Source organism: Stenella coeruleoalba (assembly GCF_951394435.1).
Source record: "Stenella coeruleoalba genome assembly, chromosome: 13".
In the NCBI taxonomy this organism is placed as follows: domain Eukaryota; kingdom Metazoa; phylum Chordata; class Mammalia; order Artiodactyla; family Delphinidae; genus Stenella; species Stenella coeruleoalba.
Window position 1 is genome coordinate 70762285 of NC_137159.1, and position 27868 is coordinate 70790152.

At 49.9% G+C, this 27868-nt stretch overlaps 2 protein-coding genes across 6 annotated transcripts in view; one reads left to right on the forward strand and one right to left on the reverse strand.

Moving 5' to 3' along the window:
* The first annotated feature begins 3774 nt into the window (after positions 1 to 3774).
* POMC (proopiomelanocortin) lies at positions 3775 to 11223 on the forward strand. 2 transcript variants are annotated; one of them, XM_079940825.1, is made up of 3 exons: positions 3775 to 3868; positions 7911 to 8062; positions 10397 to 11223. In XM_079940825.1, the coding sequence occupies exons 2-3, from the start codon at positions 7931 to 7933 to the stop codon at positions 11051 to 11053; spliced, it is 789 nt and encodes a 262-aa protein (XP_079796951.1). In that variant the 5' UTR covers positions 3775 to 3868; positions 7911 to 7930; the 3' UTR covers positions 11054 to 11223. The 2 variants fall into 2 exon arrangements, with proteins under 2 accessions (XP_079796951.1, XP_079796952.1); XM_079940826.1 differs by having other exon boundaries at positions 10400 to 11223.
* Positions 11224 to 13222: 1999 nt separating this feature from the next.
* The window catches only part of EFR3B (EFR3 homolog B), an 89536-nt gene continuing 74890 nt past the window's right edge, over positions 13223 to 27868 (reverse strand). For all 4 annotated transcript variants that reach the window (XM_079940889.1, XM_079940888.1, XM_079940887.1 and 1 more), the window contains 8 exons: positions 27625 to 27756; positions 26127 to 26194; positions 24885 to 25012; positions 24040 to 24131; positions 20812 to 20860; positions 19521 to 19627; positions 18139 to 18188; positions 13223 to 17696 (listed from right to left, as the gene is read on the reverse strand). In XM_079940889.1, coding sequence (XP_079797015.1) covers positions 17591 to 17696; positions 18139 to 18188; positions 19521 to 19627; positions 20812 to 20860; positions 24040 to 24131; positions 24885 to 25012; positions 26127 to 26194; positions 27625 to 27756 — 732 coding nt within the window. In that variant the 3' untranslated portion in view covers positions 13223 to 17590. The remainder of the gene's footprint in view (positions 17697 to 18138; positions 18189 to 19520; positions 19628 to 20811; positions 20861 to 24039; positions 24132 to 24884; positions 25013 to 26126; positions 26195 to 27624; positions 27757 to 27868) is intronic.

The window sequence follows — 27868 nt, forward strand, 5'->3', positions numbered from 1 at the left end:
TTACGAAATGAACGGGGAGATTTAAAAAACATACATCTATTAGTAACTAATGGATTAAAATGACAAATAATCAGAAAGGATAAGGGTATAGAAAGGATATAGAATATTTGAGCAATCATAGAATACATATTCTTTTTAGTTTACAGGAAGCATTAATCCAAACGGACCATATGGGCCTCCAGTAAGCAGTCCCGCAAAATTTCAAAGGACTAAAATCAAAGTATGTTCTTTGACCACAGAACAGTTACGCTAAAATTTAGTTTCAAAACAGAACTAGAAAACCCCCAGGGTTTGGAAGTTAAACAGAACACTTCTCAATAACCCACAGGTCAATGAAGACATCTCAATGAAAATAAAGTGTTTTAAACTAAATGGTAATAAAAATATGACATATCAAAACTTGTGAGATGCAACTAGAGCCATACTTAGAAAGAAATTTATAGCCATAAATACACATGTCAAAAAGAATAAAGGTTGAATATCAATTATCTAAGTAAAAGCATTTATTTAATATCCAACTCAAGAGAATAGAAAAAGAATAGCTAATTAGAAATTAGAAGGCAAGAAATAATAATACAAGTAGAAATTCTGGAAATAGAAAAAATGTACATGCAATAGAGAAAATCAACAACATCAAAATTCATTCTTTAAAAATACTAATAGGACTTCCCTGGTGGCACAGTGGTTAAGAATCTGCCTGCTAATGCAGGGGACACGGGTTCGAGCCCTGGTCCGGGAAGATTCCACATGCTACGGAGCAGCTAAACCCACGCACCACAACTGCTGAGCCTGCGCTCTAGAGCCCATGAGCCACAACTACTGAGCCTGCGTGCCACAACTACTGAAGCCCGTGCGCCTAGAGCTCGTGCTCTGCAACAAGAGAAGCCACAGCAGTGAGAAGCCTGCGCACCGCAATGAAGAGTAGCCCCCACTCGCTGCAACTAGAGAAAGCCCGCGTGCAGCAACGAAGACCCAATGCAGCCAAAAATAAATAAACAAACAAACAAATTAATTAATTAAGTTGGTAAACCCCTAAGAAAATCAGTCAAAAAAAAGAGAGAGGACATAAATCACCGATATCAGCGATAAAAGAGGACCATAAGTACAGACTCCATAGGTGCCAAAAAGATAATAAGAAGATATAATAAAAAATTTAAGCCAATAAACTTTAAAAATTTAGGTGAAATGGACAAATGCCTAGAAATACACATCTTACTAAAACTGACACAAGAAGAAAGAGACAATTGGAATAGTGCTATTTAAGTAATTGAATCTGTAATTTAAAACCATTCAACAAATGAAAAACCTTAAAAACCTAGATAGCATCGCTAACAAATCATCGCAAACATTTAAGGAAGAGATAAACACCATTGTACACAAATTCTTCTATTAAATTAGAAAAAATGGGGGTGGGTGGAGGGATTTCCAACTTGTTTTATGAAGACAGCATAATTTTGATACCAAAACCTAATAGGAATTCTACAAGAAAGGGAAATTACAGGCTGATCTCATAAACATGGAAGCAAAACTATTAGATAAAATATTAGCAAATTTAACCCAATGCTATATAATGGTAGCACATCATAATCAAACTGAGCTCAATCCAGGAATGCATGGTAGGAAAATCAACAATGTAATTCACCACATTATCAGAATAAAGGGGAAAATCATATTATCATCTCAATCAGGGGCGCCTGCTCCAGGCTTTCAAAGAGGAGCTCATGATATAATGAAGCAAGGGCAGTGGTCAGTCCTTTCTGGTAATATCAGCCAAAGTGGGAATGACAACCTCCCAACCTGGTTATAGAAGTGACATCTATGTCCAATGCCTGTGGTGTTGACAGTACAGCTTGTGGCCTCTTGGTCCCAAGAGTGGTCTGGTTTTCTTTCTCATTGGATCCAATCAGTGACCATGATTCCAGCCACCTTTTGTCTCTGCCCATTTTTGGATCCTGGTTGCCCAACCTTCCCAGGGATTCTAAATGTGGTTCAATGGAGCTTCAATTCACATGGGCCAAAGTCGGTTTTGCTGCATGTAATTAAGAACTCGACTGACAGAGGAGGACAGAGGCTGGGTCAATCTGAACTTTTCCTGGTCTGGCTTTTCTGCTACCATCAGCTGCCTCTTAAAGGTATAAAAATAATACAGAGAAAAATGAGATTAAAAATCACAATCTGAGAGGGCTTGTAAGCCTGGCAGTGGTAGGGGCAGTAGCGGGTGGAAGAGGGAAGATGGAAGACCGAGTGGAATTTGTTCCAGCTGTGAAAGCTACGTGTACAGGTGAGATGGGAATGGGCTTCTCTGGAAAACAGAGATTGCCGTGTTTCATGCCCTGGTCGGACAAGTGACCAAGGAGGGCTTCAGGGAACAGGTGATGATGGATGAGCTAAATCTTAATGCAAGAGTCTAATTTTCCCAGGTGGCTGGAAGGAGAAAGGGTGTTTTAGTTGAGGGAATAGCATGGACAAAGAGATGGGGTTTTGAGAAAATAGTGGTTATGGGAATGGGAATGTTGTGGATGGTTGATGTGCCAGGACACAAAATGGAGAGGTTGGAGATGACCCTGGAAAGAGGCCAAGCCCAGGTAGTAAAGTACCTTATTTACTGTTAAGGAGAGTGAATCTCTCCTGTGGCCCAAAAGAAAAGGATTGCTGAATATAAAGCCAATGTCACCAGCCAGAAATTCTCAAGGGAGTCCTGGAGTCTAAAAGGGCGTCTGATTGGGAATAAAGGAAGTTCCTGCAAATGACAGATGAAACAAGCACCTTGAAGTTGTTTAGTCCCAACACTCCTGCTCACCCCTGCCGCCCCTCACAATTTGCTTCTGCTTCTTTACTCCAGGTTAAGGTAGAGACTCTTCCCTTGCAGGTTTGAGCGCTGTCCTCTCCTCCCTGGCCTGACATGTGAGACTAGCACCAAGCCAGACCTCCAAGACCAGGTTTGGAGAAGACTGAGAATCCCCAGACCACTCTGTTAGCTCATTGGCACAGGGAAAGTACTTCAGCCGCTCTTCACAGAGGACTCCCTCCTCCCTCCATTAATAGGCTAAGGTTAACAGCACTTTTTCCTTGGGGGTTAGGGCACAGGAGGGAGCCTGCCAGGGACTAGGCTTCGCAGAGGAGGCCCCAGTGGGACAGTGCAACACACCTTCACACCCCCAAGAAGGCAACGTGTCCTGGGCCTCAGGTGAGTGACTCCTGACCTTCTCTGCCCCTGGTCTCTCCAACCTGTAACAGAGGGATTGTGACTGCTTGTGACATTTTCACATCACAGTTTCCAAATGCTGGGGAAATCTGAGGCATCACAGACGTACTCCCTGGGCGGTGGTATTTACCTCCAAATGCGAAGGAGGCAGATGCCAGCCCAAGCACGTACACAGGTAACTTCACCCTCTCCTCAACGACCTCAGCGGGCGCGCTAGACCTGCCCCACACCGGGGTGCTAAGCCTCCCTCTCGTCCTAACTGCAGACCCAAAACCATCCTTAATTAAGTTCTTACCTGCCCGCTGCCAGGTGTGCCCTTCAGCAGGACAGTGTTAATTCCAGCCTCCGGGGGCAGGGATCCAGCCCCCTTTCCGGGCACGTCTGCTCTCGCGCTCAGCCCCTACCTGGAAACCCCCTCCTGCGCCCCACGGCCCCCCTTCCTGTGGACGGGGGAGTTGCCTGTTACGCTGACGCTGCCGGGAAGTTCACTCACGTCCAGCGCCCACCCAGGCGAGCCCCGCAAGTATATAAGGACCGCGGAGAGAGAGCGGGACAAGGCGGCGCGAAGGAAGAGAAAGAGGGGAAGAAAAGTGACCGAGAGGCCGCCGAGCATCCTCGCCCCGGCGCAGCGGGAGTCGCCCGAGAGCAGCCTCCCCGCGACAGGTAGGGGCGCAACGGCGCGGAACCTCGCTCTTATTCCCGGACCCCTTGCCCCTGGGGCCTCGGGATGCTCTCGCCCAGCTCCGATCTCAGAGGTATCTTTGACTTGCCGCGGTCCTGAGTTCTTTGAAAACTTTCTGTACTGGGTGCAGCGTGGGAATCCGCCGGCAGCGGGGCGGCGAAGCCCAGCCTCTGGACGGTGGGAGAGCGGCTGCGACGGTTGGAAGTGGTGCCTTCCACGAGCTGGCAGCCACATCTCCCCCGGGTAGGGGGGCTGCTAGGGCCCCTGAGGCTCCTACCGCGTTCTGGGGAGATCTCGGGAGACCCAGTCTTTCGGGTTTTCTTCTGATTTTCTGGGTAGGGGTCACTTCTTAAAAGATACCATATGATGTTGGAAATGGGGGCAGAAGAGACGAGGCTAAAAGTCACAATAAACTCCCTGCGTTCCAGACTTTTTTGGATTCAAATTTCTGAATCCTCGTTTCCCTGTCCGCCTCAGCGCACCCGACGGGGCCGCGCTCTGATACAGACATGGCCTCCTCTACGAACAGCAGCTGGTGTTAAAAAGAGGTGGCCCGGACGGGAACTGTCCACGGTCCTGAACCACCCCGTCTCTTCCCTCAATAGGACCTCAGAATGGACCTTCTATCTCGCAAACCCTAGGTTGCAGGTCAGAAGCGGCCGTAGGAGCCGATCGAAGCCCAGGCAAGATGGAGGCTCAGGCGAGGTGGGTTCCCAGGGAGGGAGAGAGAGTCTGCAGGGCATTTGGATTCCCCAAATTCTTCCTGAATAAATGGTGAGGTGGTGGTTCCCACAGAATGGCTGGAAGGAGCCAAGGAAAGTAAAAGTGTGCATTTGTTCTGTCCATTGTTGAGATATGTACAGACTATGGCTTATGTAATGACTTAATGTTCCTTTGACATTCTGTTTTAGGACTTGATACGTGTGTATCATGGTGCGAGGACAAAGCTCTGCGCCTCTGTTCCTCTAATCTTTACAGAGGGCATGGCCAGTGTGCAATTTTATACTAACAAACAAAATGTTTTGGGTGGTGCGGGAGGGAGGGACTGGGAGTTTGGGGTTAGCAGATGTAAACTAGTATATACAGGATGGCTAAACAACAAGGTCCTACTGTAGAGCACAGGGAACGATGTTCAGTATCCTGTGATAAACCATAATGAAAAAGAATACTTTAAAAATAAAATAAAATTTAAAAAAAACAAAAAAAGTTTTGTTCAGCTCATAGAGAATTCACCCACACAAATGAATTTCTAATAAGTGTAGTTCTATTATAAAGTTAATGTCAAGATTAGCAAATTCCAAATTTCTACTTATTTTTCCAGGCTTTCAATTATTGGACACTCCCTACTTACAGAAAGCACACTTGACAGCTCCCCCTTACTTTATTGCTTTAAAAAATAACACAATTATTGGACACTCCCTACTTACAGAAAGCACACTTGACATCTCCCCCTTACTTTACTGCTTTAAAAAATAACACAATTATTGGACACTCTCTACTTACAGAAAGCACACTTGACAGCTCCCTCTTACTTTATTGCTTTAAAAAATAACACAATGTAATATTTGGTTTTGTTGAAAAATAGAAAATATACAGAAGCAGAAAGAAGACAAGTTGCTTTCAGGGAGCTATCTAACTTTTTAGCAGGAGATTGCAGCTCTGAGAGGGTGGGGAGTGAGAATGTCACCCTGTTGTACACATAGCCAATGGAGCAGGAGAGGAAATGCTCTCTGAGGCTTTTCAGGAAGGTCTGAAATCATGAGGTAAGTTTTTAGAAAATGAAATCATTCCAGGGCTTCCCTGGTGGCGCAGTGGTTGAGAGTCCGCCTACCGATGCAGGGGACACGGGTTCGTGCCCCAGTCCGGGAGGATCCCACATGCCGCGGAGCGGCTGGGCCCGTGAGCCATGGCCGCTGAGCGTGCGCGTCCGGAGCCTGTGCTCCGCAACGGGAGAGGCCACAACAGTGAGGCCCGCGTACCGCAAAAAAAAAAAAAAAAAAAAGAAAATGAAATCATTCCAGAATGGCCAACTTTGAGAACTGAAATATAGTTGAGGGGACTGTCAGACCTGCATGATTTTACTTCCTTCTTTACTAATATGTTATTTTATAGTTGCCCATAGTGATATAAAACTGTCATTTTTCTGCTTCTCTTGTAAACCTAGGCGTTTTTTTCTGACCAAAATGCGTTGTGTGGTCTCAGAGCTTTAACATAAATTGCCTTGTCCACCAAATTCAGGCTTTGTACTTGAACTGGAGCACCAAAAGTCTACAACAGGAGCAGCCTGTCCCAGGTCTCAACTGGACACCAAGGTTGACCAATGTTCTCCCAGTTGCCCTGAGACGCTGATAGGCTAGGCCACTGGCTGCCAGCACCACCTAATGGCTGCTCTGAAAACACTCAGGCTGTGCTTGGCAACCACTCAGAAGGGAGCCCTTTTGGCTCAGCTTTTGGGGGAAGGAGTGGGGTGGGACAGAGAGAAGGAAGTGGCTTCCTGAAGTAGACAATGAGAGCCAGGGGGAACTTTCACTTCCAGAGCCTTCCCTATAAAAAAGATTTGGCCTATGCCTCCACAAACAGGAGATTTCTTTAGGCAGATATTTTTAAATTAGGAGAGAAAATTAGTCATCCACACCTTAATGTGAATTACTTTTCTTATCTAATTAGGTTTCTTCCTAACAGCTGGTTGAAAAGATCCTCTGAAATCTAAAATGGTTGTGGAGCTGTTGGTGAGCTGATGACAGAACTCAGGGTCATTTCAGAGGGCTGACCTTCATGACAGGGGACAGGGCAGTGTGAAAGCTAGAAAGCTGGGGAAAGAGTCAGATACATGGGGCAAAATGCAGCCTTGATTCTTCCCTTTACTGCATCCTGACCCCTTGAACTCAGCATCTGACCAGAGGTACTTCCTGACTTCTCTGAGAAAGAGTCTTTGGTAGGTGTTCACAATGGGAGGTAATTCCCTTCTGCCCTGTGTGACCATCTCCTTCCCTTCCACACCTACAGCATCTTCAAGTCCAGCTATTTCAGACTACATTTGAGAGACTCATAGAACAAGAGGAGGTCTGACGTGTAATGTGTTCAGGAGATGAGCCAGTTTTAAAAGAATGGGTCTGATTTAAACATAAATCTCGGGCTTCCCTGGTGGCGCAGTGGTTGAGAGTCCGTCTGCCGATGCAGGGGACGCGGGTTCGTGCCCCGGTCCGGGAAGATCCCACACGCCGCGGAGCGGCTGGGCCCGTGAGCCATGGCCGCTGAGCCTGCGCGTCCGGAGCCTGTGCTCCGCAAGGGGAGAGGCCACAACAGTGAGAGGCCTGCGTATCGGAAAAAAAAAAAAAAAAATCTCTTCAAAGTTACAGGGGCCTGAGAAATAGTGATCCCCTGAGTGATGTGTGTACAGGACATCAGATTGGGTCGGCTGAGGTTTTGGCTTAACTGGACAGAGATTTTATTTGCCTTTATTTAAACCTACTATTCATAGGAAACAGGGTTTCTGAGGAATGATAGAATCCTGGTGGAGAGGAGTAGACCATCTCAAGCAGGAGTTTCAGAGTGCTTTGGCTTTCCCAAGTTACTCCTTCGATCTGGAGTGTTAGAACTATAGTTTCCTGAAGATGGTAAAATAGAAAAGCTCTGTGCTGGATCAGGAGGACTTAGCCTTACCTTGTCATGAGCATCTGAGTCACTGTCTCTCCCTGGGCCTTAGTTTCCTCATCTCTCAAATAAGGGGCCAGACCAAATGACCCCTAAAATATCTTCCAGCTCTAACGTCCTTTGGGGTCTGATTTTTAATAGGAGATAAAGGAGAAATTGTACATAGTTTCCCCAGGTCCCACTGCCCTCCTCTCTATCCCAACTCACACGACCACCCTGCACACCGCCTGCTCCTTGAGCTTGTCCTCGAAAGGCCTTGAGCTCCACAGATGAGTATATTGTTAATGTTGGCTCACGGTCCTTTCTGATGAGTGGCCAACATTGTTCTGCTCCTTGCAGGGGTCCCATTAATCTTGTTTGCCTCTGCAGAGCCTCAGCCTGCCTGGAAGATGCCGAGATTGTGCAGCACTTGTTCGGGCGTCCTGCTGCTGACCTTGCTGCTTCAGGCCTCCATGGAGGTGCGTGGTTGGTGCCTGGAGAGCAGCCAGTGTCAGGACCTCACCACGGAAACTAACCTGCTGGTATGTGGGCTGTGGTCGCCATCTTGGTTTGGGTATCAGATGGGACTGGGGCTGGGACAGCACAAAGAAAGGGGTATGGGGAAGGGGAAATTCATTCCCAGAGATATGGGTAAGTCACCCAAGGGCAGGAATAGACCTCCAGAGTGAAGTCAGAATTGGGCCAAGGAAGGGAGGAAGCAGCTTCAGGGAGATGGGTCTGGTCTCCAAGTTCTGCTTGATTATCTTTACTTCCTGTCCTGTCTTCTTGTATAGAGACCCACTTCATTTAAGCTATTTAGAGACAGTGCCATTAAAGCAAACAATACTAACAATGATGATAACAATAATTGCTCCCTCAACTGATCCTATACTTTCAATCTTTTAGCCCCCAAATTATTCCTTTTTATTTTATTTTTTTTGCGGTACGCGGGCCTCTCACTGCTGCGGCCTCTCCCGTTGTGGAGCACAGGCTCCGGACGCGCAGGCTCAGCGGCCATGGCTCACGGGCCCAGCCGCTCTGCGGCATGTGGGATCTTCCCGGACCGGGACACGAACCCGCGTCCCTTGCATCGGCAGGCGGACTCTCAACCACTGCACCATCAGGGAAGCCTCAAATTATTCCTTTTTAAATAACCTCATGTCACTTGACATTTCCATTCCATTTTTCTTCCCTTTCTATCTACTACAAGTTACGAAGCCAGGAAGGTAGTACTATAAACCATCTCTAGAGGGAGAAGGAAAAAACCCTTCAGCAGCCTTTCCAGAAGCATATAAAGGCCCTTTTTGCCAGGCTGGAACTCCCTCTAGGTCACCACAGTGTGTGTTTGTGTGTGTGTGTGTGTGTGTTTATGTGTGTGTGTGTTTATATGTGTGTGTGTGTGTTTATGTGTGTGTGTGTTTATATGTGTGTGTGTGTGTTTATGTGTGTGTGTGTGCGTGTGTGTGTGTATTTGTATTGGGAGGCATACATGAGAAACAATACCAAGTCAAGGCAAAAGACACACTGCTGGTGTCTGTGACTGAGTTCCATCCTTCTGCCTGTAGCTGCCTGGTGAGGGTGCAATGCATATCACTACATTCTGTGTATTTTGTCAGTAGAGAAGCTGAGTTTAGGTGAGGAGAGAGACTTTCTCAAAAACAGAGCAGGTTGCACGTGGAATATAAAATAGAAATAAAGAGCCTAGGGAATCCTGTGAGCTCTAGTTCAGAGACCCAAGAGACTCTTGACACCCATTGCACAGCCTCTTCCGTTGAGAGCTCACCAGGGAACGAGCTCTGGCCGTGGTCAGGCCCATGGGTTCTAGTCCCAGCTCTGTCACCAATGGGCTGTGGAACCTTGCCAAGTTCCCTTCTCCTCTCTGAGAAATTGGGTGTCATTATGTGTCCAGGGGAGAGGAGTATGAGATAATTTTTGTTTTCCACTGTTAATATTCTGCAGTGTTATAATTCTAAATCCCTGGAGTATGAAATCCCCAACTCAACAGAGTGGGTGCGATCATTCTGTTCCCTCCTTTGTTGTTCCCAGTAACTAAAAACTCAAGGCTGCAGCCCCAAGGTCATTTTCCTAAGCAAATGTGTGCCACAGTTGTCCAGTTATAGGGAGAGGAGATACAGGCTCCATGACCCCCGCAATGGAAATAATCCTGACTTTCTACCCTTCCCTCCAGTCAGAAGGTGACAGGGAAGTGAGACACCTCTTCCCAAAGCTCACTGATTGAGGAAAGTATAGGATCAGCTCAGAAGACTTGAAAGTGCGCGCCAGATGGGTGTGGGAAAGTTCGGAGGGAGATGGCTAGGGGAGGGTATGAGGTAGGTTTGCAGACCACTGGGGTAAGGTGGAGGCATTATGGAAAATACAGGCCCTAGAAGCCTGGACTTCTTTTCCCACGTTGGGAGATTCTCTCCCAAATTTCAACCCGATGCCCTTCCCAGACCAAACTGAACCATGTTCATTTATTCAGGATTCACTAAGTGCCAACAACTACCACCCACCTGCCGTTTACTGATGAATTCCTATATATCTGGCTTATAAGGTTTAAGACGTTGACCCTGCCCACAAAGCTAGGGGACAAGTAAACCACCGAGTGGGACAGGATTTTGTTGTAGCTGCCAGGCAGGGGTACCAGGGGACAAACGAGGCGCTGCCCGAGCTGAGTCTCAGATGTCCGTGGGTGCCCAGGGGCGGGGGTGGGCAGACGTCCTCGGCAAGGAATCCACAGGGCACTGGGGCCGCTTGTGCGGCCCGCACGTGCGGTGGGAGCAGAGGCGCAGGTGCAGCTTGTCGGTGGTGAGGGCGCCGCGACGGGGGATGGGGGCCGCGGGGCGCGGGGTCCTGACGCGCTCGCCGCTCTCCAGCAGGCGTGCATCCGGGCCTGCAAGCCAGACCTCTCGGCCGAGACGCCCGTGTTCCCCGGCAACGGCGACGAGCAGCCGCTGACCGAGAACCCCCGGAAGTACGTCATGAGCCACTTCCGCTGGGATCGCTTTGGCCGCCGGAACAGCAGCAGCAGCGGCGGCGCGGCCCAGAAGCGCGAGGAGGAGGGGGTGCCAGGGGGCGAAGGCCCGGGACCCCGCGGCGATGGCGCCGAGCCGGGCCCGCGCGAGGACAAGCGCTCCTACTCCATGGAGCACTTCCGCTGGGGCAAGCCGGTGGGCAAGAAGCGGCGCCCCGTGAAGGTGTACCCCAATGGCGCCGAGGACGAGTCGGCCGAGGCCTTCCCCCTTGAGTTCAAAAGGGAGCTGGCCGGGGAGCGGCCCGAGCCGGTGCGCGGCCCCGAGGCCCCGGCCGAGGGCGCAGCCGCCCGGGCCGAGCTGGAGTACGGCCTGGTGGCGGAGGCCGAGGCGGCCGAGAAGAAGGACGAGGGGCCGTATAAGATGGAGCACTTCCGCTGGGGCAGCCCGCCCAAGGACAAGCGCTACGGCGGTTTCATGACCTCCGAGAAGAGCCAGACGCCCCTGGTCACGCTGTTCAAAAACACCATCATCAAGAACGCCCACAAGAAGGGCCAGTGAGGGCGCAGTGGGCAGGGCTTCTCTCCCTGGGAAGTCGACCCCAAAGCCCCACCCCCTGCCCTCCTGCCGCCTCGCGGCCTGGGTGAGGCCTCGCCCAGGCGGTGATGGCGCCAGGCATTCCACCTTTTAAAGCTGTCTGTAGTTAGGAAATAAAACCTTTCAAGTTTCGCATCCGACTCTGACTTTGAATATTGACTGGGCGAGTAAAATAAAAATGCATAGCCATCAAATAAAGAGCAACACATATTGAAGGAGCGATAGTAGTTTCCATGTGACCAAGTGGTAGTATGTTTCATAGGATATAGTGGGAATGAAAAGAAAACGTATTTCCCACCCGTGACAAATGGGGCTTCAAGGGGTCAAATAGTTTGGGTGATGGCTCAGTATGGCTACATTTCCCACTCTCCATTGGATGGGGAAGGACTGCTCAGCTGGCTGATGTGTCAAGAGGCAGGATTCCTCCAAGTGACCCTGCTTCCCATCCAACTCCATGGGCCAGCGGGAAGCCGATGAAGCCCAACCAAAACTGGGAGGACGCTCTGGGCTCAGGTGGCAAGCTGTGGTAATGCCTCCGTGAATCTAGCCATCTGGGACCTTGGGCAAGTTTCTGAACTTCTCCAAGATTTAGTTCTCTCATCTACTCCTTTCTTCCTTGCTACTGTGAGGGCTACTGTGAGGGTTAATGAGAAAATGGATGGGATCATGTTATCACTGAGAGGCTAAATGTGAGAGCTGAGGGTTGGTATCAGTTCAGATTTGACTGCCTTATCAGACTACTCGCAGATATTCTCAAACACAGGGTCTCACCCACATAAACACACACCCATGGAGACACATCTGTCTAAATACAACACAAAATGCACAGATGCTTCTTCCAGTCCCTAGGGCTCAAGCCTTGAGGTGTGACTATCTTTTCCCCCTTGTCATGCCCAAGCTCTCTCCTCATGTCCAGCTGCAGCCTCCTCTTCATTCTCAGCGCTCGTGGCTCAGGCCTTAACTATCCTAACAGCTTCCTAACCAACTGGCGCCCTTGTCTCCAGTTGCCTTCTTCCCCAACCCATCGTACACATTCTTCATATTAATGTATACAAAATCTTGCTTTCTCCATATTCCCTAACTCGACACAAAACAATCGCCCCACCCCCACTCTTCCATCAATTCCAAACTACTGGGCACAGCACACACAAGGGCCCTTGTCCATCAGCTTCACTCTCCTTACCAAACCCCACTTCCCCTGGTCTTCTCGCTCTTCTACCATCCTCCTCCACCCTCTGCCTGGAATTCCCCACCTTCCCCCTCCATTTTGAATGTTACCCTTTTTTCAACATGAGCCCAGGCTGAAGTCCACTTCCACTGGGAAAGTTGGGATCTCTTGCAGCTGAACCTGCTCATTTTCAGGGTTTCTGCAGTCAGCCCCTCTGCATTGGTGGGGGGACATGCAGACCAGCTCAGATGGCAAGTTTCTTGCTGCACATGTCTTGTGCTTTTCTCTCAGGGAAACTCTAAGCTCCACGAGGGCAGAGGCCAGGGGTTGGGCTTCTCTTGTACGTCCCCATGATGTTTTCACGATGTTGGGGCCCCTGGTTTGCAGTCACACACATTTACAATCCACAAGAGACTCACAGACACTGATGCACAGAGATGCACATCTCCACATCAATTGCATCAGACATACCAGGGGATGATGCAGATCAAAGCCAGTTGGGGAACGTTTCTGTGTGGCACTTCCATATTTACTCCCATATATATATATATATATATATATATATATATATATATATATATATATTTTTTTTTGCGGTACGTGGGCCTCTCACTGTTGTGGCCTCTCCCGTTGCAGAGCACAGGCTCTGGACGCGCAGGCTCAGCGGCCATGGCTCACGGGCCCAGCCGCTCCGCGGCATGTGGGATCTTCCCGGACCGGGGCACGAACCCACGTCCCCTGCATCGGCAGGCGGACTCTCAACCACTGCGCCACCAGGGAAGCCCTACTCCCATATTTTGATGATCTTAGAAGTTCACAATTAAAGAAAACTGGAATGCACCTGGGAAGTCCTGATGGAATCAGAAAGCCAGACTTTTAAGATAAAGTCTCCCTCAATGAGGGTTATATGAAATGGGGCTAGATTCTAGTCACTGTAATGAAGAAATGGCCCAGGCCTTCCCATCTGAGGATGCTCCTATGCTGGGAATCCTGGGCCTTGTGTTTACATCTTGGTAGCATCCTTTCCCTTTCCCTCCTTCCTTTTGAGGCAAGTAAATAATGATAGGCGGGGGTGGCTAAATGTCAGTGATTAATACTGGTGGCATTTTCAGATCCTGTTTGCATCTCAAAAAACCATTTACTTTAAAGAAATCAAATAGACAACCGTGTGGTGACAACATTAACATTTATTTGAAAAGGGCATCATGAAGGCTCATTGGGAAATCACGACTAATAGTCCTAAAGAATAATCTTGCTAAGAGTCCTTCTTCCTACGTTCCACCCCTGCCCCCCCCAATCCTCCTTCCTATCCCTTAAACTAATTTGATTCAATGAGCTCAAAATACAGAAAACCGCCACAGGCACTAATTCTGCACTCACATATAAATACGTCAGCTATTATATACATACACTGTCAACTATGAACTACACTATACACACTTGCACGCGCACGGGCACACACACACTCAGCCAGGTCATGAACGTCTAAATGGACACAGACATGTCACAATGTATGTGTAATGCTGCAGCATTTGTGGATTTACAGCTCTGCTCTCCACAGGCCAGAATCAACAGCCATGGAGGAAGAGCTCAAAAGGGGAAAGTGATGGGCTGGGGTCCCAAGGGCTCCTGAAGGAGAAAAGACCTGGTCAACCTGGTTGGTGCTAAAGGAGAGCACGGAAAACAGGCCGCAGAGCCCCCTCCCACAGGCCCCTCCCCACTTCCCCAGCTGGCAGGCCCCACCAAGACCATCCTTCGGCAGGCTTCAGCCCTAGGCTGCATTTGGGATACGGGGTATTTTAACTAGAAGATTTCTAGGCTTAGCGAGGTGAAGAGGCAATACACTGCCCTAAGCCTTCTCCTCAGACATAAGGAAGGTGCCTCGTTTCAGCACAACTGCCTGCCAGGGTCTTTGGGTCTGGAGAAGTGGGCGTGGCCTGCTCAGAGGCGCCCACTTTCCTGTCTACCATCAAACTTAATATTCAGCCTAACAGCTCAGGTCTAGTCTTTTCCCACAGGCCCCAGCTGGCCAGCTGCCATTTCATGGTCATAAAGAGGAACTGGGAGAAATAGTCTCACTTCTCAGTGAGACTCTCTGTACCCAGGTGAGAAGCCCCAGGGACAATGGAATAGCAACTGGAAGGTGTCATGACCCAAGGGCCCCTAGTGAAGCCGGGAGGTCTGGCCTTTGAGGAGTCTAAACAACTGCAAGGCTGTTCTGATCCTTAGGCCAGTTGAAACATATCCTCTGGGACTGAGAACACCCAGGGCAAAGGACAGTGCACCTGGGACCCCTGCACTTCAAGCACTTCAGATGGTCCCAGCCCCACCTTTTCACTGCTCATCCATCTATGCTTATGCTTGAGGCGGAGGGCTGGACAGAGGGGAATGTCTGAGGACTTCTCTCCTTCTTCTTCTGACCCACTCAGGCTACTTCTCTGGGGAGGAGATGTTTAGCAGTCAAGAAATCACTTATTTCTACTTTTCAAAAAGAGGAAAATGGGAACAGGCACAGGCCATGGGGGACCACTTTGCAAGGAAAACCGGAAGGAGCCTCCAGGGTCACACTGGGGCTCTCCTCTCATCTGCTTCTTATGCATTTATGTGACTCAACCAAGTTCACTGAAATTCCAAATATATCCGTGCTACTGGGTTCTGTCAGCAGAGTGCTAACCGACCCTACCCCTCGCCCACGAGGAAGAGTCTTCAGCAGTTTTGGGGAGTGACTGGCTTGGGTGGCCTTGCTAACTGAAATTCACAACAGAGGGGGGATAGCAAAAAGGGCTGGTTGCTTGACACGGTGCCGCCAGACGCCAGCGGGCTTGGAAGGCAGGAAGAGTGGTGCTAGGCTGAAGGCTGGGGCACCCACCAAACTCTGCTTGCCTTCTCTCCCAGGGCTCGGGAGGGCAGGGGTGGGGTGAAGGAGGCGGCTTAATTTACCAGGTAATTGTTCCAGTTAATGTTCATCATGAACTTTCTGATTCTGAGGCATCTTTGGCCAGAATCCGTATTCTACTCCATGTCAGCAGGCAAGTTAATATTCTACTGAGTGTAAGTTTAAATTGAAACCGAGAAGGAGGGCACTCAAAATGTGGCCATGTCTCCAAAGGAAGCACATCTTTGCTATGTAGCGGTGACACAAAGAAAAAGCTGCTTCAGACAGAGGAAACAGCAGTGAAGTATATGAAGAATGGGAATCCTGCACCTTGTTTCTTCGATCTGTTCCCAGGGTGGGGATGAGGGAGAGATAGCTGATGGACATGTAGGTCTCTGGTTCTAGTGCTGGTTCTAGAAAGAGGCTCCAGGGAATGACTGCCAAGTCCCAGAACCAGGGCCCCAGGGCAGTGCTCAGGGTGCAGTTGCCATGGGGGTGGACCCTACAGTCAGAGAAGCACTAGAGAGAAACAGGGCTTCGCGTCAAAGCTGAGCAGGGAAGAAAGATGGGAAGATCCAGTGAGGAAAAGACATGTTTGTGGCTCAAGATTTACATTTTCTCTGAAGCTTCTTCCAAAGGTCATTTGTCTTCAAGTTTGTTTCTAGTTATTTTATTTTATTTATTTATTTATTTTTTTTTTCGGTTCGCGGGCCTCTCACTGTTGTGGCCTCTCCTGTTGCGGAGCGCAGGCTCCGGACGTGCAGGCTCAGCGGCCATGGCTCACGGGCCCAGCCGCTCCGCGGCATGTGGGATCTTCCCGGACCGGGGCACGAACCCATGTCCCCTGCATCGGCAGGCGGACTCTCAACCGCTGCGCCACCAGGGAAGCCCTGTTTCTAGTTATTTTAAATTTGGTTTCTTAATAAAGAGATATTAAAGTAAAGAGAAATCTCGGTTCATGCCTGTAAAGTTGGGTTGAGTATTAGCCAAAAGCCATAGAGCAGAGCCAAAGGCTGTGGTGGAGGGGCGGGAGCCGGGCCCCCTCGGCCCTGTAGTCATGTAGACCCTCTGGAAGCCACAGGCCCACAGCACAGAGGCAGCAACCAAGGGGGGAAACTATAGGAACGAGGGTCAGGTAGCCCCCACACCCAACAAGATTATTGCACACGCAATAGGAGAGTTCCATGTGTTAAGATTCTCCTAATTTGGACAAATACACCTGTCAGCCCTGATAATCAGGCTCTCACAGTGCATCTGTGCAGGGCCACGCACAGAGGGTGTCCTGAGAAGACTGCCCTCCCCTTAGCAGAATCAGCCCGCTTCTGACCCCACCCCACGCTGCTGAATATGGTACCCTCAAAAGGGGTTCCTTTGGGTCAAGAAATCTACTCACCCTCCCTCTTTTCAAGAGCAAATTCTCCAGGAAGGAATCATGTGACTATTCTCACCTTCCTGTGAGTCATATCAGCTCAGAAAAGTTATGGGAAGTTAGACTGGAAAAGAAGAAGGAAAGGGCTCTTCTTGGCCAGAGGGAGCTGCCTCAGGAAGAGGCCCAGGTGAGGCTCTGCCAGAGGCAGCTCACACGGGGAGCCGCAGGAAGAAAAGCATCAAAGAGGGAGAACTCAACTCAGAAATACATCCCTCTGGACAAAGGAGGGGAGATACTACAGCGGGACGCAGATTTGCCCACTTCTGCCCGCTGCTCCTGGACAGGAGGCCGGCCCGTGCTTCTGCTCACTGGCCCAGCCGGCCAGCCTGGGGACACGGGCTCCCTCTGTCAGCGGCCTGCTGCCCCCCACGGTGTCTCTACCCCAGCTTCCGTTATACAAGCTCAGTATTAATGAACAATAGAAACAATTCACGAAGAGGCAACTGGCAGGGTGAGCAGGGGAGTGGAAAAGACACCAGAGACTTGAAGGCCTTTGGACCCTCAAATGGGGAAGGAGGAGGGGACACTCTGGAGGAGATCAGCGCCCCATCTTCCAGCTCTCACAGGCCACTGCTTTACGGGAGGAGCCGGCCTTGCCTCCTCCTGATTGCAGTCTACGGCTTCCTTGGACCAACTGTGTTCTCTCTAGTTCCCTCCTGGGGGAATGGCAGCTGCACACCCACCCCCGTGAAAGCCCTTCACTTACTACACTAAGCAGGAGTTTCCTGGGACCTCAGCCTCTCTCTGGAGACCCCCAATGACTCCTGACCCCAGGATGACACAGAAGAGGAGACAAAGGGCACAGGTAGGAAGCTTATTGGCCCCAGCGTGGCCAGATCTCCCTCAGGGAAGACAAAGAGGAAGCAGGGAGGCCGAGAGGGGGGCAGGGGGGCCCAGGGCTCCACCTTGCTTAGCTGTCCAAGGTGCTTTTTCTCTGAGATCCCAGTTAGATCTCCATGGCGTTGGGGTGGGCGTGAAGGCGAGCCCCTCCCTCAGGCCCCACCCCTCCGAGAAGCTGTGTCTTGGAATTCAGTATACGCACAGATCGGGAAACTTCATCTCATAGACGGGGATGGAGTGGCTCTGAGGCTGGCCGTAGGCTGCAGTGATGGTTCCTGATGGGCTTGGTGGAGGCCTGGGACAGAAACACAAGGAGGGGAAAGGCATGAGGACGGTTCTGGGGTCCCGCCCCGTGCAGCAGAGCAGCTGATTGAGGTTTCTCTTTGAATAGGGACCAGAGATTATGTCAGTCTGTGGTTCCCAGGTTTCAAGTTGTTCTAGAATCTTCAGCTTGAAGTCAAGCTTTACTGCAGGCTCTACAGCGACTCTGTTGCTATAGAAAGTACCAGCTCGTGACACTAGGACCCCCGGCTCTTTTCCAGGGTTCACTGAGCTGTCTCTTTCTCCCTTCAGTCTCTGTTTCCTTATCTGGGGAGACTTGGTGGCCGACTCCAGCCCTGGAGACAGAGGCTGGGGGCAGGGAGGGCTGAAGACAGGTGCGAGAGGAGGACTTGGGGGGAGGGGTACCTACACTGGGCCACAGAAGTGGGGATCCCCTGCCCAGGGCTGCCACTTACCGGATGGTGATTTCAAAGATCTGATTGAGTTTGCTCTGCAGCAGTGATGCCTAGACACAAACAGAGGGAAAGTGAGCCAGGGGTTGACTCCCAAGCCCCCCTGCCCACCATGCACTGAAAGTGCTGGGCAGCTGCGGCCTTAGGAAAGAAACCGGTGTGAGCTCGTTTCCAGCACTTATCTGTGGACCCTGGCGGTGGGTTCAGATCAGAAAGAGCCGCCCAGCAAAGGCCTGTCGGGGACAGCACAGAGGCCAGGAACCCCAGGAAGGACTTCAGCAAAAGTTCTGGAAGAGCCCTTAGCTCCTCCAAGTGGGGCAATAGGGCCTGCTGGGCAGAGTCAGGAGGCTCAGAGCTGGTTCCAGCTCTTTCCTTAACTCCCAAGGAGCAGTTGTACAAAGTTGGTGCATTAGGGAAGATGTTCTCTCTGGTCCCTTCCGGCTCCACCTAAGTCCACGTACACAGAGAGTGAGATTGTGCTCAACTCTGAGCTCACGAAATGAGCAGCCTCTGCCTCTCAGGATGGAACTAGAGGTCAGCATAATATAGGCCCAGAAAAATCTATATTATACTTACATGTATTTTTATATATAATTTATGTATTTTTTATATATTACTATATATAATTAATATAATATACGAGAAGTTTATGTATATATATTTGAAATATATATAATAGAAAATTACACGTGTTTTTATTGAGAGGAAAAAGTACAATAAAATATAAGTTATTTGTAGACTTTGGATGTTTACAATTATGTTTCATTGTTACGAAGATGGACACTGGGGCTAACAAATCCCGGAATATCATTTTCAAGAAATGTTTGTGCTCTTCCCTTAGCCATCTACTCGTCTTTCTACTCGTCTGGCGCCCTCCCATTCAGGTTTCTTTTCCAAGGCCAGGCCGTTCCATTCCACCTGCCGGGGTCCCCCGGTTGGAAGCGGGCCCTCTAGCAAACGCTGGCCATCTTTCCTGTGCCCTGGCCCCTTCCCCCATCACTCCATAATGTGACAACCCTAATGGCAACAAACTGGCAGAGTTGTCATGAGAAGGAGATAAGCTGATAAATATAAGATGCTCTGATGAACAGCAAGTGCTATTTCCGTGCCTGCTCTGATGATTATAATTATTATCATCTATTTGGTACAGGAGATCCTGAGGTCAGGGTTTCTCCCTTATATGAAAACTGTGACCTCTGGAGGGGTGTATGACTAATAGCCTTTAGGTTCATGGGAAAACAATGTAGTGCCAAGGCACTGTTGGGATCTAAACCCTAATTTCTGGATGACAACAGAACCAGGATCTCCTAGAAACTCAGTCCTGCCCTGGGCCCACATCCAGTGTCCGTTTGATCCCGGGAGGGGCACCGTTACGTCTCACTTACCCGGGCCCCGCAATGCGCTGCAATCTCCTCAAAGGGCGCCTTCTGGAACTTCTCCACCACCTGTCGCCGCCGTTCACGTTCCTGCTCCTCGACGGCCACACTGTCCACTGCGCCACAGAGAGCCAGGTCAGCCCTCAGGTCCTACCCCAGTGATGCAGTCTGAGATTTCCCCCCAGACCTCCACTCTGCTGATGAGGGGCAGGGTAGCGTGGAGGGTGCGATGCCATCACTTGGCCCTGGGAGGGCTAGACCCTTTTCTGATCTGCCTGAGGGCTCAGCCCCCTTCCTTGCCTAAGAGTTTGAAAATTAGTTGAGTGGACCCTTAAGTGGGGCTAAAGCCCCATGTAGTTGCATTGACACTGGGACTCTTAGACGGAAGTTCCTGGAACAGGAAGTACTCTGGGGGGAATATGAAAAGGGACATCAACAGTGGAAAAGCCACAAAAGACAACGAAGAACCCCTATGGTAGAGCAGTCGAAGGCCATTAAGTTTAAGGCTTCTGCATATTCCTCTTGGTAGCCGAAATGAAAAAAAAAAAAAAAAAAGGAAGGGTATGAAATACGTTCATCATGCCCAGTTTAAGAAGGCAGAGCAGTGGGAACATTTAGAAAGTGTACCATCAATGACAACAAAGATAAAGATCTGTTACCAGTTATCGGAAAAATTCTCTAATTCGGGATACTTCATTGCCCAATAATCTAGACGAGGTAATACTGCATTTTAAAATCTATTGCCATTATTAAATAAATATTAATAGGATTTGTTCTTAATGGCTTTCACTAAGAACTTTTTCAACTTTTTCTTTTGTATCACACTCCACCAAAAAATTGTCAAGGTATTTATACAAATTAAAATTGCAGGTGGGAGGGAGGGAGACGCAAGAGGGAAGAGACATGGGAACATATGTATAACTGATTCACTTTGTTATAAACCAGAAACTAACACACCATTGTAAAGCAATTACACTCCAATAAAGATGTTAAAAAAATTAAAAATAAAATTGCTTTTTACTTGTCTGATTGGCTGTAACCCTCAACTGACCACTTTTAATGGCAGCAGTCAGTAGAAAAAGGGTTCCTGGCATAGGACATGGACACCCCCCCCAACCCGTTAAGAGAGGGGGACTTTTAATTGCAGCTTCAGTAGTTGTGAAGAGTTTAGAGGAAGCCACCAGCCTCTCCCCTCACACCTGTGTGAATCACACTTGCGAGGGCAGCAGACAGCTGCGCACACCCACACACCTCTCCAGGACCCAGCCCTGTGATCCCCTCCCTGGGGGCTCCCACTTACCAATGGCCTTCTTCAGCGTCTCATAGGTGATCTCCTCGGCAGGCACGCGCTGAGGGAGAGGGAACAGAAGTGCTCAGAAAGGGGGAGGGGGGAGCGGGGGGTGGGGAGGCAGCCTTGGCTTCCTCAGTTACCTGGCAGCCACTTCACTTCTCAGAAGAATGTCCTGAAGGGAGAAACTCCCTGAGGACACCCACATGCTCACTAGGGTCTCTGGAAGCTGCCTGAGCAGGCACAGAGCCTCCAACTGAAGGAGAGCAGGGAGAGAGAGAGGAGGGGAGGCTACTGCCTCATCAGTCACAACTCTGGCCTGAAAGAACTCACTGGCCCCTCCCCCCCTCGCCCCCCAGCGGGTCCCGTTAAGCTCCCTGGGAAGAAAACACTGTAATTCAAACAAATCTTCAGAGCACTTAACAGAAAATATTCGAAACAAGAGAAGGCAGTTAGCAAATATAATCTCATATGAAAATTTCAAGAACTAACATTTTTTTTTTTTTGCGGTACGCGGGCCTCTCACTGTTGTGGCCTCTCCCGTTGCGGAGCACAGGCTCTGGACGCGCAGGCTCAGCGGCCATGGCTCACGGGCCCAGCAACTCCGCGGCATGTGGGATCTTCCTGGATCAGGGCACGAACCCGTGTCCCCGGCATCGGCAGGCGGACTCCTAACCACTGCGCCACCAGGGAAGCCCCTGACTAACATTTTTGAAGACTTCTGATATTAAATTATCCACCAAGGTGATGTGAGTATTCAGTAAAGGTAAGGCATACTGAGGTTGGTCCAAGGACCTGGGTCACAGGATCTCAGTGTCCTGGAAACCCATAAAAGGAGGTGGAAAATAATGAAACCCAAAGAAGGGTGTTCTGTGGATGTGTGGCCTTAGGTCAGATGCTGAAAATTGTGAAGGAGTTTGGACTAAATTCCAGGAATTCCCCCCTAGACTGTGAGCTCCTTGAGGCAAGACCCATGATTTATTCATATTCTATTAGTTAAGTGTAATATTACATGAACGAGGCAGACACAGGAGAGAATGATTTCATTGATATAAAGCTCAAGAAGTGACATAAGCTGGGCTAGTGGCTCCCTCTGGGGAGGGGGTGCAGAGGCAGGGCTCCTGGAGGACAGCATTTTAGTCCCTGATCTGGGTGTGAGTGCATCCGTATATCCACTTTATACACTCAGACAATTCACTGAGCTTGGAATTCCACAAATGCTTGTTCGAGTAGGAAAGGACAGAGTTGTAGGTCTGGGATAAAGTCATCCAACAAATATTAAGTGAGCACCAATTATGTGCAGGATTCTTGGCTAGTCACTTAGTTGAAATTGCAAAATGTATTACTATAGGAATGACACGCAAGAGCGCTATCATTCACTCTGAAGATTCATTCACTGTGAAGGTTCATCCTCTGTAGGTCTGTCTATCTACCCATCCATCCATCCATCCATCCGTCCATCCATCCACCCATCCACTGTCAGCACTGATCAACGTCAGATATTCACGGGTAAAGTGATAGGAAACCATGTGGTGGTGGGAGAAAAAGGAAGACAGGTCACTTGGTAAAGGCAGGCAGAGAGGAGCTGATGGAGGAGATGGACCCCAGGCTGGATGTTGATGAATGGGCGATTCAAGAACGTAGAGGTGGAGAGGAAGGGTGATTCCGACATGGGATTCCACACTAGCAAAGACATGGAGGTGAATGAGATAGCATGGGGGAGACTGAGAGCAGACCAGCCAGAGAGGAGGGGAGATGAAATGAAATGGGAGGGCATCCCTGACTACAAATGGCTCTGAATGCCAGGCACTGGGTTTGGAATTTAACCAAACCAGCATTTATTGATCGTCTGTTATGAGGCTGGCATTTGAGGCTACAGGGAGTTACCGTGAGATTCTGGAGGGGTGGGGGGGGCAAGGTGGGCTGGAAGTGGAAAGAAGTACAGCACGGCAGAAGGGTGGAGGCTCCCACACCCCTGCTTTCGGTACCAAGCCATCCCCGGGCTAAGCTGACTCTCTGAGGGGGAGGAACCCATGATGCTGACCGAGGGGCCATGAGGGAGCAGGCAGCTGTGTACCCAGGTGAGCATTTCTCTTCCTTCTTCTGCTTCACTTTACTTATCAATTCCTGAGGGTCTCTCAACTCTCGGGAAGGAAGAATTACAACTATTGAGGGGATAGCAGTCAACTCACGCTGTGCTCCTAACACGTGAGGTTCCCATCCCTGCAGAGTTGGAAGGGCCTTGGAGGACACCTGGCTCAACCTCATGTTGCTTCTCCAATTGGCCTGAGTCAGAGCTTCCTTCCTTCCATGGGAAGGTTCCAGACAAGCTTGGAAAAGCCCTGCCCTGGAGGTCTGCCCTAGTAACCTAGGAGCTGTTGGAATGGCTGAGGGCACAGTTAGGGGGAGGCTTGACCTTTACCCCACTGACTTCTCCTTGCTCCAGGCCCATCTGGGGAAAGGCTGGGTGTCCAGGCTGTCCTTCACAGCTACTCCAGGCTGTCCATGCCCAGGGATCTCACAAGTCTCCTTGTCCCAGTCCCACCCAGATGTGCATCCTCCCTGCTTCTTGCTAAGGTTCCCCTGCGTCTCTGTCTCCATTAACTCCCCTAATTGGCAGAGTTACCATTTAAAACAAGGGTACCGCATCCTGAGGCTTCAGTTCCCTCGGGATGCCTTTCTCCCTCCTCACTGCCCCGCCCACATTTCTTTTTCATTTTAGTGAGTAAATTTGGTATTTCCACTAAAATTCTTTATTCCCCCTTACTTGTGGGTACACCTTCTTTATTTTCTGAGGTAGAAGCACTACCGCGCAAAAAAAAAAAAAAGCGTTTTTCTTGACATATCTGGAAGAAACATTGTAAAAGCTATTCTTGCCCTCCTCTTTTCTGTGAGGCCTTCCAATTTCCAACATGGAGCACGTCCGCCTCCATCATGAATAGGGAATGACTACCAGCAAGGCTTTCAAGACTGACTTTTATAACATGCTCATGGGAGTGTACGGGGTGGGGGGGATTTGGTAATTTTTTCCAGATGGAAATGTCTAGGATACGTATGATGAGAGTCAGTAAGAAAACAGGACTTACTTGAGAAATTTACTTTCTGTGCAACTTTAAATGTGTGGGGTGGCTAAGGGAGTCTAGATCGTGGAGTGTCTGACCACCTAGGAGGTAGGAAGAGCCCCCTCCCGGGAGGACGCTGAGCTTCACCAGGACAGTGGATCAAGAATGAGACGCTCACCTCCTCCTTCTCTGGGCTGTTCCTCGATTCTACCTCCACCTGCAGGGAAATGGTTTCTCCAATGCTCTTCCTCTTGGATAAGCGATCCTCATCTGGGAAAGGAGGATAGAGAAGCTAGAGTCCCCAGCCCCTGCAGAGCAAGCCAGGATCATGCCTCCAGCACCATCTCCCAACCCCCCTGCCTTTGCCTGGTCCACAGTCCTCGGAGGGCTCAGAGGGAGTTTATACGCTGGGGCTACAGCTGGAGTTTATGGAGGGCTGTGGGCCTTCACCGCCCATCTTAGGGCGGTGAGTTTTGCTTTTTAGGGCTAAGATTTTGAAATTACTGATGAGCACAAAGAAGCCGCTTATGACCAGAAAGCGTATCTCAACTTGCACAAGGGTCATCTGCTAACAGCACCAGCAGCTGTCATTTGCGTAGCATTTCCTCCTACGGGCATCTGCCTCTACCCTCTAAGGCAGGTATTGCTAATATCCCTACTTTACAGTCAAGGCAACTGAGACTCAGGGATGCCAAGGGACTCGTCTAAGATTCTTCAGGAAGTAAGCTACAGAGAACTGGGTCTCAGACTCCACAGCCCATGTGTGCTCTTTCCGGCACCGTGGGGTCTCTCCCACGCACAGGCCAGGCTATCCCGTGGGCCAGTTACTCCCAAGGACCCTGCACTGAAGAGGAGAGTGGGAAAATCAAGGATCTCACCATGGATTTCCCTGTGTCTTTCAGCTCTTGTGGGACATCTAAGGTGCCATGGAAGGTGACCGAAGGACTCACAAGTCCCTTCCTTTCAGGCCCTGGCCAAGAAAAGCCAGAGGCAGGCTCGGAAGTCCTCAAGCAGGGCTCCTACCTGTCAGCTGAGGGATGTAGGGCAGGCAGAGCCTGTCTGCATTGTAACCACTGCCCCCCAGGACCTCACTGATGTTGCTCTGGCGGAAGAGCAGCTCAATCACCACTCCATCGACGTTTTGAGACAGCCTGGGAGACAAAGGAGGGAAGAGGCAGATGAGAACCATGGGGGACTAGAATGATTTCCTGATGACCTTCCTTATGTTTTTTTTTTTTCTTTTTTTTTTTGCGGTACGCGGGCCTCTCACTGTTGCGGCCTCTCCCGTTGCGGAGCACAGGCTCCGGACGCGCAGGCTCAGCGGCCATGGCTCACGGGCCCAGCCGCTCCGCGGCATGTGGGATCTTCCCGGACCGGGGCACGAACCCGTGTCCCCTGCATCGGCAGGCGGACTCTCAACCACTGCACCATCAGGAAAGCCCGACCTTCCTTAATTTTAAAAGTAATCCTCAAGGCAGTTCCCCGGTGGCCTAGTGGTTAGGATTCCCGGCTTTTACTGCCGTGGCCTGGGCTCAATCCCTGGTCGGGGAACTGAGATCCCTCAAGCCACGCGGCAAGGCTGGAAAAAAAAAAGTAACACTCATTATACAAAAGTGACAGAGGAGCAAAAGGAAAACAAGCCACCTACAGTCCCACTTTCCACATTCAGATTTTGTGCAGAGTCCCTCAGTCACACACATTTTTGCACACACACAGACATCCCCACGGCCCCCACTGTCCTGTTCTAGGATCTATTTTATTCACCTATTGTACAGTGAATATCTCACATGAACTATTCTTTAAAAACACTTTGGATGGGCTACCAGTTGTCTAGGGTGTGGATGGGCCACCATTTATAAAGCCATCCTCTATTGTGGGATATTTTGTTGTTTTCAGAATATCTTTCCCTGGAGTCCCTCTGATGCTGAGGTGATGTTGGCCCACACTGCAGGCTGAGAAGGCCACTTGGATTGGCGGCACTGTCTTGTCAGGAAGGACTCCTCCAGGATTTGTTCCCATGGGCTTGGTCAAAGTTCCCAGAGGCTGCATGCAGCCCATATTCTATGGTACAACACGCTGAGATGGCTCAAGGCATGAATTATGGTCAGGTGAGGGGATCACACTTGACCCAGGACTTCTGGGTCATAGGCATAAGGTCCACTTTCTGCCCTTGAGCCCATAGAAGCCCAAGTCCCTGGCCTCAGACCATCCACTTCCTTGCTCAGCTGCTTGGGTTGTCCTTGAGCATGTCCTCAGTGTTCTCACCTGGGCCTCTCCACAAACACGTCCTCAGGGAGCATGTACGGAGCCTCTTTCTTCCTGCTCTCTATCACCTGAGGTTTGGGAGGAATCGTGAGAAAAGCTGGGTTCAGCAGGGAGAGGGAAATCCAAACAGGCCAGTGAAAGAGTTCCCACTCCCCTGAGCACTTCCTCCCTCCCACGAACCCCCTGGAAGAGCACCCATGGCTGGGCTTCTGAGGGAGAAACTCAGACCAACAGGGACGTCAGGGCAGCCTGTGAAGCCCAGGAGGACTGCTCAGGCTGTCTCCAGTGACACACATGCATTAAGTGTCCTCCAAAGGCAGGGGACTTAGCTCCCAAGAGAGTTCAGTTTCTTGCTCCTGTGTCCTATTCCTGTTTTCTGTTTAAATGCAAAAAAGGGAGCATAGGTCCCACTGTTCCCCAAACCCAGGTGCACTGCAAAAACACCCTGATGGAGAGTGACATGGTGAGTTTCCCTCAGCATCCTTTGCAAATTTTTGACAAGAAAGCTGACAGTTATTAAGATGCTGAGAAGTGGGAGGACGCTTGGCATGAAAGTATGTGCAGGAGGTGAGGAAGCCACGATGCTACTATTTTTACTGAAGAGGATGTGGGGGCATCGCCTTTCCTGCCCTCCTGGATCAGCCCAAGGCTGGGAAGATCCTGCCTCATTCAGGGTGGTCTCTGGCACAGCAATACAGCACCTTCCTCCATGCCCACAGCCAGCCCAGGCCAGCTGAGACCTGAGCTTTCTTGTTTAGTTTTATTTTGTTTTGCTAGTGTATTTTAAAGTTAATCCTACGTATTATATCATTCTACCTATACATAGTTCAGTATGTCTTAAAATGCCTTTTTGCAACAACTGAGAACATTTGATTACAGACTGGGTATAAGATAATACCAAGGCATAACCGATAATTTAATTAGGCATGTAAATAGCATAGCAATTAGGTGGAAAGGTGTCCATAATTTTTTGGACACATACTGATATATGCAGAGGTGGAACGACACGATAGTCAAGGTGTGTCTGAACACATTTCAGCAAAGAAAAAGAAAAGGAGACAGATGAAGCACACGTGGACGAATCTTCGTAACTGTTTAGTTCGTGTGACAGCTGTGCAGATGTTCACTGCCCTACTCATATTGCTTTCGTGATATTTGAAAATTCTCATAACAAAAAATTTCCTTAAAGTAGCTTTAGTCCCAGATGACCTGAGAGATGTGGGTATGTGCGCTTCCGGGAGTGGGGGGAGTATAGAGGGGCCGGAAGTAGAGGAGGGCAGGTAGCAAGCAGGTTGGGAAGGGGTACAGGATACTGCCTGTGCCTGACCCTGCCCTGCTATGTCATGTCGTACAGGAGGAGTCACTACCGCTGAGAATCTCTCATCGTTAGTTCTCATGCCTAGACTAAGCACAGGGCTCATGCAATGAAGCAAAAGTTGTTCTGGGGAAACCCCAAGTCAAGGGCCTCCTGAGCTCTCAGGGTCATGAGGACACCAACCTCACGGATGTGCTGGCAGAAGGCAGGCACTGTCGTGAGTTGGCTGATGAGGTTCAGGTAGGCGGCACCCAGCGCGTAGAGGGCACAGCGGTTGTAAACAGGCAAGTTCTCTTCATTGACCTGGGCCACGTCCTGTGGCAACACAGAGGGAACAAACTATGCTGGTGCCCCACCCTCCAGCCACCTTCTACCAACCTCCTTTAGACGTGGCCCACTACTCAAGACAAAGCCATTTCCAGCATTT